Below are 12,105 nucleotides of genomic sequence, written 5' to 3'. Positions count from 1 at the left end.
GGGGAATCCAGCTGGCAAACTGTAGCCTTAATGGCTGATTTAAATTCACAAGGAAAGCTTGCAAAAAAAAAACAGATTACTGGTTAATTTCAGCATGAAATTAACATTGATCTGTATAGCCATGTTCCTTCAACCCATCTAATACTAGCTACAAAAGCATGTGGCATGTGTCAGCAAGACTCAATAAGTGAACACATTACTTATGGGTCTCATCAGGTATTTATTCTTTCAATTTATGCATGAGACAAGTGATTTATGTACACAAAACCTGAACAAATGTAGTCTTTGGGTAGCATGTGTTGTTTGTTTATTAGTGTGTATGGTCATTATGCATGCGCTACAACTATACTATGTATTTAAAGTGTGATTGTGATTAATGTAATCTGTCATATACCTCCACAGGTAACTCCCAGAGCAGCTCATCAAGATCATCTTAAAAGAAACATTCACAGACACAGATTAATACTCAAATGCATACACTCACTTCACAATTCAAAAAAACACCAAAGCATCATAAAATAAGTTACATTTTCTTTCCCATCTAAATTCAAACAGACAGTACAACCGAGCACAGCATACCACCCGTTTGGAAGACAAATCATTATTTGTTGAAACTTATCTAGTGAATTATGTGATAAAAGCCATTAAGATAATTGCATTATTCTTATCTGAAAATCTCATATGTTAAAAAAAAAAAAGCACAATGTGTAAAATTCATGAATGAGAAAGAATCTAGCTTAGGGGTGTGCGATAAGCAAGCATTTATCACAAATCTCAACATGCTCAGTTTTGGCTGATATATAGATCAGCTCATTCTAGGCCTGACAGAGCTTCAGTCACTAAAGGTTATAGATACTACAGTAAACCCATAGTCTGGTTTTGTAAAGATGCTGATGTAGATTCAAAAGCTTTCTTATTACCGATGTGGGAGTCCTCTTATTTTCTTCTTCAGTGCTACTTAGAATGTCAAGGCAGTTGAATATTGTTTAAATTAGCTTCCATATTATCATTTAGGGGTCAGAAAAGAGTAATACAATTGTGCCAGACCAGAATATATGAGCCCTAAAAACATGATTATCCAACTATTGTCTCAAGTGCCAGCATTAAAAACACAGTTCAAAGATTCTGTTTCCCAAAAGCCCAGTTCCATTGAACATTCGCAAACAGTAGGGCTGCACGATTAATCGAACGCGATTAATTGCGATTGTCATGCGCATTTAGTCCATAAAGCCGGTTCTGTGATTACAGTAGCAGTAAATCTCCATCACCTGCTTTCAGGTGGAGCAGCATTTACTACACAGAGCTATCATTCTCATAGGCTCCGTGTAGTAAATGTAGCTTCATCTGAGAATGTGAAAATACCACATTTAATAACATTAACTCCAAATTCACTTCATAACGTCAGTCGAGTGTTTAAAATAAATCCTTATGTGAGATGTGGCTTCTTAAACAGAATAATTAAGGTACACAATATTTCATTGCTTTCTAAGCAGTGATAAAGGCTATGGCAATTAGCATTTCATTATAGATTTACTTCATGAGGAAAATTATAATAAGAACTCAGATAAACCATATATTGTCGTAGTCGTATGTTTATTGATCACATTGAATCAATGAAAGCGGTTAAAACTTCTGTTTATTCAGCTGCAGCCATAGGCAGTTCCTGGATTTCTTCTTTGGGCATATTTGGATTTTCAGCGCGAGAGTGCCCTCTGGTTTTTGGATGAAGATTTACTGATCACAGAACCGTGCTTCATTGAAAGACACGTATGACAATCACAGATTCTGCCTAATCACGATTATTGCGATTCAATTTCGATTAATTGTGCAGCCCTAGCAAACAGCATTGACAATTTGTGTTTTAAACTACATATCTCAACCTGTGGTCGCAAAAGCATAGCAAGCAAACTATAATCATCAGACATTAAATTCCCAAAGCTATTAATTACAAGAGATTACGCCACAACCTGTATGTGAATCCAATATTGTTAAACCAACATGGTTCAAATGACTGAGGAACAACCATGTAACTAGCTTGTTATCTTTTCCAATTATGCATCATTGTACTATGGTTAAGTAGCAAATTATATTGTTGTATTGGAAACAAATTACAGAGCAGGTTTTTTTTTTTTTTTTTGGCAGCGGAAAGGGAAAATATGAAGCCAAGTGTTTATAGAACACTTAGTGTGTTTACAACTTTGTAAGTTTTCAGCTGGTAAAAATACAACCACATATGTACACATACAAAGAGTGCATTTAGCCCAGCACAAAACATTTTAGTTTGCAAAATAGGTCATAAACGCTGTACAATTAGGCTGTGCCCGTATCTATATGCCTCTTATTTTGTATCTTTTGGTTTAGTGTTAAAAATGACAGAGATAACACTAGGCAAACCAGAACTAAATGCTTTTTTTCGAACCAGACTAAAAGAGCCAAACTACAAGTGTAGACACCGTTAAAGCAGGAAAAAGTAATTTTCACTCACATATTCGATTACACACCAACTTTCAGCCAGTACATCGCTTTGAGACTAAAACAACACTCTTGCTTTAAGTTGCTTGTATGATATTGCTCAATTGATGATACTCCAACATACACACCTGTGTCCCATGCTGTGTCTCCTGTTGGTCTGGACACTGTGGGTGCTTGACGGAGCTCATTAGAGACAGCTGCAGTGTCTAAACCATCAGCAGTCCGATTTTCACTGTCGTCTTCATCAAACTGGAGCTCCATCTGAGAGACCGGGTCCCCTGCAGGCCTTGTGGGTTCACTATGCAATGCATGCTCCTGCATGTACATGCAGCAACTGGGGTGAAATAATATGAACAAATAATAAAGAGAACGCTACAAATTGTTTAATCAAGCAACTATTTTGGAAAGGGATCATCTCCTGAAGACAGGAAATTCACCAACAAACAAGCACAATGCTGGACACCACAATATCAGGCTCATTAAACACCTGAAGAAAGGCTTTTGAAAATACAGAAGAGTAATAATACCCTGGAGAACAGAACAAGACTAACTAGTGGAGGGTGAGATGGCAGAGAGTTATGGAAGACCCCCGTCAGGTGGGTATATCCTGAGAAGGTTATTGGGTGTGACTTTCAGGTAGTGATTTCAGTGTGATGATGAAAATACACCAACCTTTAAAAAAATAAATAATGAGAATTGTGGAATTCTTGCCTCTTTATTCGATACAAAACTCAGTAGAGGACTGGAAATGATAGAAAAAAGTGAAGAACTGAATCTGAAAAAAATATTGTGACCCTAATCTTGTAATGCCCACAGCTCTGCATGTGCTATCTGTTAAGCCATGGCTCAGAGTGATAATACAGAGTAAATTAAAACAACTTCTGGTGTAATCTAAAGTTCATATTATTTCCTGTTATAGTCTATAATGAGGTCTGAAATATAGTTACTTGTTTAAGTAGTAACACAGCTTCTGTCCTGAGCTCTCCCAGTCTTTCCTCTACCAGGCGATGATGAATCGTGTCCTGCATCGCACCTTCAAGTGCAAAAGAAAAAAAAATTGTAAAGAGAAAGAGAGAAGTCAAAACTTCTGGAAATAAGAACGCAATCAGACCAAGAACACCAGCTCAGTCAGTAACCCACTGATTTCAGTCACTGTGATTGAGAGAGTGTGTGTGTGTGTGTGTGTGTGTGTGTGAGAGAGAGTGAGAGAGATAGAGAGCGAGAGAGGAGATATAGTCACCCATATCATCATGGAGAAAGTAAGTTGTGTTTTATTGTTTATATATAAACACATACCAAGTGAAACTTTAAAATGCACCCGTCTCATTAACTTGGATTAAAAAAAAAGTCTGCAAAGGGTGGTGACTAAGAAGCAGCTAAAATATAGTTTTAATTTGTTTAGTCACTAGATACTTTCAGCTAGTAATGTTTGCCTGGTGGTGTGCGCTATGCCCCAATTATTAGTACCTGTGGGATCGCTGAAGATGGCCTTTGCATCTCAGGAGTGTATGTGATGCTCTTCAAGACGAAAGCCATATTAGGGAGCTTATTCTTAGCTGCCTGAGAGCAGCTTGGTGTGAGAAAGTGAGAAGCCACAAATAAGCACCAAAGAAAAAAATAAAATAAAAATAAAAAGCATAAGTTGCAGCACAGCCTCAAGGCCACTGGTAATGAATCAATTGAAAAACTAATCAACATTTGTCAGCCTAATGAATATTTAACACACGTGTACCATTAGCAGAGGATCATTATGACACACTGGGCAAAACACATTAAAGTTACATTAATAATCACTTTAAAGTGACTGATGACAACGGTGATTATGTTTGTGTTAATCATTTAGGGAGCCGAGATTCCTCATTTGTCCTGATTATAGCCATGGACTTCCACTTTGGGCATAAATAAAAGCAATACAAAGGAACAAATCTGGATAAAATAAAGAAATCCTATCCTTAATATTAATAGCACAGTCACTCAAATAAGCTCATTTAGATAAACAGTGTGCTGTGAGATTTCTGTAGCTCACCTTGCGGAGTACCATGACAACACTAAGAGTGCAGAAAGCAAGAAGGGTTTTTCTCGTCCAATCCAATCAGTCTTCATCTCTGCCCATGAACCCCTGCTGAACTCCTCTTCCTCACTCACCTGAGAGCTGGAAACCTGCTGTGGAAAATGAACACCATGTCTGCTGAGTGCAAGTTTGAGAGTATGTGTGAGAGAAAGTGGACCTGTGAGCTATTCCACACCACTGGAATAGTGTGTGTGTGTGTGTGTGTGTGTGTGTGTGTGTGTGTGTGTGTGTGTGTGTGTGTGTGTGTGTGTGTGTGTGTGTGTGTGAGAGAGAGAGAGAGAGAGAGAGAGAGAGAGAGAGAGAGAGAGAGAGAGAGAGAGAGAAATAAAGAGAAATTACCATAAAAAGAAAAAAAGGAGGAATTCACAATATCTTGGCACCATATCATATTTTGTCCCTATTTGTATCAACTGGGATTGGATATTTAATTATTGATGCAACTTCTACATGTGTGTGCCATCATTTAACATCAAACAATTTAATAACGCTACTAAATATAACATTTCGAAAATACTTAAATGCCCATTTCATAATGATGTGATGCATAAAAATTCACCTGTAGCATTTACTGTTTTTGTTTGTTTATTTTTTTATCAGCCAGAATTGGTGCAAACATTGTTTATTTACTTTTAAGTAATGTTAATTTATATAAATGTAGGTCTCCTTACATTGGGAATGTATTTTAAGTACTATTTGCATACTATTATTTATTTACTTCTTGAATTGGTTTTTAGATTTTTATACATTGCTTTCATTTTAATTTTAGCTTAGGTTTTAGTAATTCTGTTACATGCTTTTGTCCTTTTTATTTGTTTTATTTTTAGCTTTAATTTATTTTTATTTCCCTTGTAGTTAATTTAAATAAAACTTCAAAACCACCGAGAGTTAGTTTATCATTTGTTTACTTTTAAGCCTTTTTTTTTTTGAAAACCACACACACACACACACACACATATATATATATATATATATAAATTTTAGCTTTATTTCAACCAAAAATGATTTTTTGTTTTACCTAACAATAACAACACTGGAATAAACAGCACAATGAAATGTGCCACTACAAGTCTCTTGACAGTATTTTAATCTGGAATGTGGAAGATCCCATATTTACACACATCACTTCTTAGCCGAGCAGCAGCTCCATGTGCAGGCGCCTCAAGACTCCATCCACTGACCTACAAGACAACAAACTGAAATTGAACAATGCAAATGAAAATAAATCAGAAATTCTGTGTGTCTGTCATGAGAAAGCAATGGAAATTTCCATATTGCAGGGTACAGAACAATAATAAACACTGGTTTTAAAGAGAAATAGCCTTGCAGTACACTAAAGAACAGTTCGGCGCAGTACATATTGTTTGACATATTGGCTGCCATCATGCGACTCTGTGGTCTCTGGGGTGTCTTATTGGCTGCAGACACCAGATGGACCAGGTGACTGGTCAGGACAGGCATGTTGAGAGGATGAGGTGTAAATGTGGAAGAGGAATCAGTAGTGGAAGACACAGAGTGGAAAAAGAGACCCTTGGGGCTGCAGCGGAGTCCTTGGTGTTGAAGCACCCCTCTGGCACTGAGGCGACACAACTAAAGGCTTGAGAGTAACAGGACTGGGGAATCACAAGACTGGTGTAGCTGGGTCACGCATGGGATTTGCATTCCACATAGGTGTAGATGGAAACAGCGAGCCTTGAATGCTATCCAGTTCCTCCAGATCCACATCCCAGTCATCCTGAGGAGGGTGGTCTCTCTGCGGAAAACTGAGAGATGCTTGGGGTGGAGGGTTTATTAGGTTACGGGAAGGTTGAAGGGATGAAGCGGTTGCTCAGAGAGAAGAAACCGAGGTGGAGATTGACTGACGGCAAAGCATCTTGTAGGGCATTAATAGTGCCACATGCTGGGGTACGAAGAGACAGAACAGAACCAGATTTAGATGTATTTTCCTCAGCGAACGATGACAAGCTAACAGACCTCTGCTGTACATGTAAGAATTCAGATGATGGTGCTACAAAAGAAGTGGAAGAAGATGTGTGCTCTGAATGCTGCGTCCAATCAGCTTCAAGCAAATCCTAAAGATGAAAAATTATGGATGACAAGATAACCAAGCAAATACATGTCATCATTTCTAAATAAACTACTAAAAGACAGAATATACCGAAATACAAGTTATAATTTGTCATATTATTACTAAGCACGGGTTCACTTTATTTTGATGGTCCCTTTACCACATTCTGTTGCACCTACATGTCTACTAACTCTCATTAGAGTATTAGGACAGTATAAGTAGACTGGTAGGGCTAGGGTTCGAATAAGTTGACATGTACTTGCAAAGTTACTTACAGTCAGTAGAATGTTAGCAGATATTAAGTAAACGGTCTATACTCTGATAAAAGTTAGTAAACATGTAGGTGCAACATTTTTTATTGTCAACAGAATGTTCAAAAGGGATCATCAAATAAAGTGTTACCCAAAGCACATTATAAAATGTACAGTTAACTGGAGGTGCCATTACTCAGTTGTACTAACATGCTTTTAAATGTATTCAACTATAAAAGTAAATTCCAAACCTCATCATCAAACTCCTCTCCAACGGTAAACAAGCCCCTTCATTTATTACAAGCCTGTATCAACAAACAATAAATATCATCATCACTAATCAATTTAGATAACTGTTAGTTTACAAATTAGTTAACGTTAGTTGTTTGCACATATCTTACCATGGCTGTCATGCCTGTTCTCTGATAATCATAAGATCAGATATATAACGCGACAGACATGGACTATTTATGTAAGAAACTATCCGTTAGATGTTTTGCTCACATAAGACAAACACTTAATATGCAGTGTTTAATCTCCGAATTCGCGCCCCCAGGTTCAAATACGGACGGCGTGCATGACGTATGCAGGTGACGCGTTTTGTCTATATGATTGCCGAGTACTAATGAAGCAGTGCCATCTGCTGGAGGAGTCTTCTGTTGACGAGGCCGACAACACTTGTGGGTGTAGTAATAATATAATGCGGGAAAAACTGTCCCATGCCGATTTAGCCGAAATTATTGCCAAAGGCGAATAAATTGTTACTTTATTTGTACTCTGTGCCATCAGCTCCGAATACTAAGCAAATAGCATCTATTTTCGATTTCATTGAAGTCAAATAGCAGAAATGCATACACATAGCGAAATGTGTAAGCGAGTTTCTCGGTAGTGATGGAGAGTTAAATGGAAGCATAAAATAAAAACTCATGTCGTTATAAAAGTTAAATTATTCATTAACAGTAAATGTATTAATCACGCGCCTACAAAATGCAGACAATGCTGAGTTTACCATAACCTACATCAGGGATATTCAAATCTGGCCCAAGAGATCCACTTTCCTGCATAGTTTAGCTCTAACCCTAATCAAACACACCTGAGCATGCTAATCAATATCTTCAGGGTTAATTAGAAAATCACAGGTATATGAGTTTGATAAGGGTTGTATCTAAACTCTGCAGCAGATTGGCCCTCCAGGGCAAGATTTGAGGAACCCTGACCTACATAGACACCAGTCACACTGATACATACCAAGTTATCGGTGACTACCATAAAAAATGTAAAGGAAAAAGGTGAAAAATTAGGATAAACGTACATAACCTGAAAAAAAAAAAAAAAACTTCAATATTTTAAAAATGAAATAACTAAAACTAAAATGATATATATATATATGCACATACACACACGTGTATATATACACAAAGTTCAAAATATTACTGTATTAAAAGATACAATATAAGTTTAAATATTCAGAAGTATATCCTGCTGGTCATTTGTAGACATGCAAAATATGAAATGTTTAGGGGCATGTAAGAGCAGGATGCTTTTGCAAAGTGACTTGGACACCAAATCAACAGTAAAAACTTGTTTTTTTTTTATTTTATTTTCCACAAACAATACAGAGGCCATATTGTTAAAAATGTTTTAGAACTTCTGGAACTGCTTCTTGGCTCCAGCTGCCTTGGTGACCTTCAGGACGTTGAACCTCACGGTCTTGCTGAGGGGTCGGCATTCTCCAACTGTAACAATGTCACCTAAAGTCACGTCCCTAGACAAATGGAGAACATTATTAAATGATTTACAAGAAGAAAACTTGCAGCAATTAGACCTTGTACAAACATCTCCCAAACTAAAATACTTATAACCCCAAAAACCTTGAATGCAAAGAAATCTTTTAGGTCAAGGGTCACCAAATTCAGTCCTGGAGGGCTGGTGTCCTGTAGAGTTTAGCTCAAAATTGCCTCAACACACCTGCCTGGAAGTTTCACTTGTAAGACCTTGATTAGCTGGTTCTGGTGGGATTAGGGTTGGAGCTAATCTCTGCAGGACACGGAGGACACCAGCCCTCCAGGACAGAGTTTGGAGAGCCCCATTTTAGGTATTATCTGCTGCATCAGTAATGCCGTAAGGCAGTGTCGTCAGAGCCTGAGAGACTTGGAAGACCATCGTGAGAAAAAAACATCATTTGCAGCTCACCGCCTATTTAGAGCATGTGTTCAGATGCACAAAAAGGGTATACACAAATGTTTAAGCCCTTAAAGAAAGCACCAATGAAGAAACTTTACCTGAAGCATGGGGAGAGGTGGACAGACATGTTCTTATGTCTCTTCTCAAAACGGTTGTACTTGCGGATGTAATGCAAGTAGTCCCGCCTGATGACGATGGTCTTCTGCATCTTCATCTTGGTTACCACACCTGGAAAAAGGTGACAGCAGTACACGCGTGTTGTATATCAATGGCCAACATACAGAATCTTTGATTTCCAAAAAGGACCAAGACACACAAAAATGAGAAACAGGGAAGCATCAGTTAAGCCATCTGGCATTATCCTCAAAACCCAAAGGGTTCAGAAGACCATCGTGAGATAAGACATCCTCTGCATCCTAAATAAAACTACAATTAGCCAGTAAAATACGCAGACCTACCGGACAGAATCCGGCCTCGGATGGACACGTTTCCAGTGAAGGGGCATTTCTTATCAATATAAGTGCCTTGAATAGCCTGTGGGAATAAAGCAAAAGAACTTTAATCATCTGAACTCAACTTGAAGTTACACAATGTAAGCATATACAACTGCATCAGCATTGCCAAAAGGCAGTATCCTCAGAGCTCTTTTGGAGTCTAGGAAGACCATCGTGAGAAAAGACATCATCTGCGATGAAAAGTTCAGCTGGCACGCAAACACAAGCTCACCTCTCTGGGGGTTTTGAAGCCCAAGCCGACGTTTCTGTGATAACGTGGAAGCTTCTCTTTGCCACTTCCTTCAACAGCCAGAACCCGCTTCTTGTTCTGGAAGATGGTGGGCTGTTTCTGATAAGCCCTCTCGTTCTGAAACAACACCATAAGCACAAAGTCAGTCATAAGCCTTAATATTGATACATATGCTGGAATAGCATTGATGTAAAGTTATAAGACCACAAAAGTCTGATTAAATTTAAAGCTGGATATTCTGGACTATCAGTATATCCTCACACCAAACCCAAGGAACTTTCAGAGCCAGATGTTTTCCCAATTAAAAAGTTTCGTCAAAACCCATTAGGGATTTTATGCTGCATCAGTGATGCCATAAGGCAGTGTCGTCAGAGCCCGAGAGAACTTGGAAGACCATCGTGAGAAAAAACATCATTTGCAGCTTTATGTCTATAAGTGTACAAATCCACAAAGAGGGCCTACAAATGTTTTCTTGACTCAAGTGACCCAGTTAACTACATAAACATGGTAATAATGCAGTATCTTTGGAGTTCCTATTCCCCTTGGATTATTAGTAACGTTATATAACGTTACATGTCATAGTCATGCCTTGCTGACATATTCGGTTACTTTACCTCTCGGTAAGAGAGTAAACAGACGAAATAGAGCAATTTTAATTATATCATAACTTTTGCGTGCAAGAAACCACTTTCTGCTAGTCGGGTGAGGAAAGGCCGTTTGCCTTCCCGTTTAACAACGCTTCCTACCAGTTAGCCGGAGATGGAAAACACAAATTATAGTCTTCAGCGTCGTCCATTTGGTCACGGTTGCTTCCGTGAAGGTTTCGGTGCTGTTTATCTCCCGAATTTGCAGCTTTGAGCTTAAGTTGAACGTGTAATCAAACACGTTTTCATGACCACGCCGTTTGAACTCACGTACCTGTGTGTCCGCCATCTTCGCCAGCCGAGCCGTAAAGAGGACTACACATGCGCGAGACAGGCGGAAAAGCGTTTTCCGCGGACGTGACGACACAATGTGGCAGGGGCCGAGGTAAAAGTGTTCGCTAGGCCTAGGTGCAAAATTATTATATATTATAAATTACAAAATTATAATAAATATCATAGCCTATGTTTGGGCATAATCTAAATACAGTACACGAGTCTCAGTTATCTTAAACGCAGTACAAGTAGCAAGGGCTTTTAAATAATATAATAAATAAAAAGAAAACAGAATAGAAAAAGAATAGAGCAAGCTAGTGTTAGAGGTCTTTTTTCTTTTGTTAATTGTATAATAAAAAAACAGATAGAATACAAAAAAAAATCAGAAAGCTAGTGTTAAGAGTTTTTTTTTTTAAGAATAGAATTAGAATAGAGAGTGCTAAAGTTAGAGGGTCAAATAAAGATGGAAGAGATGGCTAATTACTCAGCTGCTCGGATTGAGTTGGGCAGGTCATTCCACCAGGAGGGAACATTTAATTTAAAAGTCCATAAAAGTTACTTTGTGCTTCTTTGGGATGGCAAAATCAACAGAGTTCACTTGCAGAATGCAAGCTTCTAGAGGGCACATAAGTCTGAAGTAATAAATTTAGGTAAATGGGTGCAGAGCCAGTGGTAGTTTTGTAGGCAAACATCAAAGCCTTGAATTTTATGCGAGCAGCTATTGGTAGCCAGTGCAAATTGATAAAACAGAGCTCATTAAAAATGTATCTTGCTGCCACGTTCTAGATTAATTGTAAAGGTTTGATAGAACTGACTGGAAGACCTGCCAAGAGGGCATTGCAATAGTCCAGCCTGGACAGAACAAGAGCTTGAACAAGGAGTTGTGCAGCATGTTCTGAAAGAAAGGGCCTGATCTTCTTGATGTTGAATAAAGCAAATCTGCAGGATCAGACAGTTTTAGCAATGTGGTCTGAGAAAGTCAGCTGATCATCAATCATAACTCCAAGGTTTCTGGCTGTTTTTGAAGGAGTTATGGTCGATGCCTTGATGGTGAAATTGTGATTAATATAAGTTATCATTACCTATATTTGTTAAGTAGCAACAGGAATAAGTAACGTTAGGCTACTAGTGTTTGATTGACACTGTAAAATCTGACATATGAAATAAATAAATAGGACGGTTTATTGACAATTGAAAGGCGTCTTGTCCAGTCTAAACTCATACTCGAAGAGCAAAAACACCTTAATTACTTTAAAATATGCAATTTGGTGCAGAGGCTGTTATTTATATGGCCAAAAGTACATTGCAATCCTGCTAGATTGTAATATATATCATGAGGATTTTTTATAACATGTCTAGACCGTTTCCTCTAAAACCCTGTTGTTGTTGCTGCTGTTGTTA

General features: G+C 38.1%; 1 protein-coding gene and 4 non-coding genes across 6 annotated transcripts; all 5 read right to left on the bottom strand.

The window, feature by feature from the left end:
- Positions 1-8,428: 8,428 nt before the first annotated feature.
- On the bottom strand, positions 8,429-10,799 carry LOC132149310 (small ribosomal subunit protein uS17-like). Of its 2 annotated transcripts, XM_059558444.1 has the most exons (5): positions 10,706-10,799; positions 9,770-9,904; positions 9,502-9,577; positions 9,142-9,271; positions 8,429-8,624 (listed from the first exon to the last, which is right to left on the bottom strand). In XM_059558444.1, the coding sequence occupies exons 1-5, from the start codon at positions 10,718-10,720 to the stop codon at positions 8,501-8,503; spliced, it is 480 nt and encodes a 159-aa protein (XP_059414427.1). In that variant the 5' UTR covers positions 10,721-10,799; the 3' UTR covers positions 8,429-8,500. The 2 variants fall into 2 exon arrangements, with proteins under 2 accessions (XP_059414427.1, XP_059414426.1); XM_059558443.1 differs by lacking the exon at positions 10,706-10,799 and having other exon boundaries at positions 9,770-9,937.
- LOC132150846 (small nucleolar RNA SNORD35) lies at positions 8,961-9,046 on the bottom strand. The gene has a single exon (XR_009436024.1). It is a non-coding gene; the product is annotated as a small nucleolar RNA SNORD35 (small nucleolar RNA).
- Positions 9,373-9,457, bottom strand: LOC132150847 (small nucleolar RNA SNORD35). The gene has a single exon (XR_009436025.1). It is a non-coding gene; the product is annotated as a small nucleolar RNA SNORD35 (small nucleolar RNA).
- On the bottom strand, positions 9,646-9,733 carry LOC132150848 (small nucleolar RNA SNORD35). The gene has a single exon (XR_009436026.1). It is a non-coding gene; the product is annotated as a small nucleolar RNA SNORD35 (small nucleolar RNA).
- LOC132150845 (small nucleolar RNA SNORD35) lies at positions 10,122-10,207 on the bottom strand. Its single transcript, XR_009436023.1, has one exon. It is a non-coding gene; the product is annotated as a small nucleolar RNA SNORD35 (small nucleolar RNA).
- Positions 10,800-12,105: the final 1,306 nt, after the last annotated feature.

The sequence above is a fragment of the Carassius carassius genome, chromosome 9 (assembly GCF_963082965.1).
Source record: "Carassius carassius chromosome 9, fCarCar2.1, whole genome shotgun sequence".
NCBI classification, from domain to species: domain Eukaryota; kingdom Metazoa; phylum Chordata; class Actinopteri; order Cypriniformes; family Cyprinidae; genus Carassius; species Carassius carassius.
This window is presented reverse-complemented; position numbering and strand designations above follow the sequence as displayed.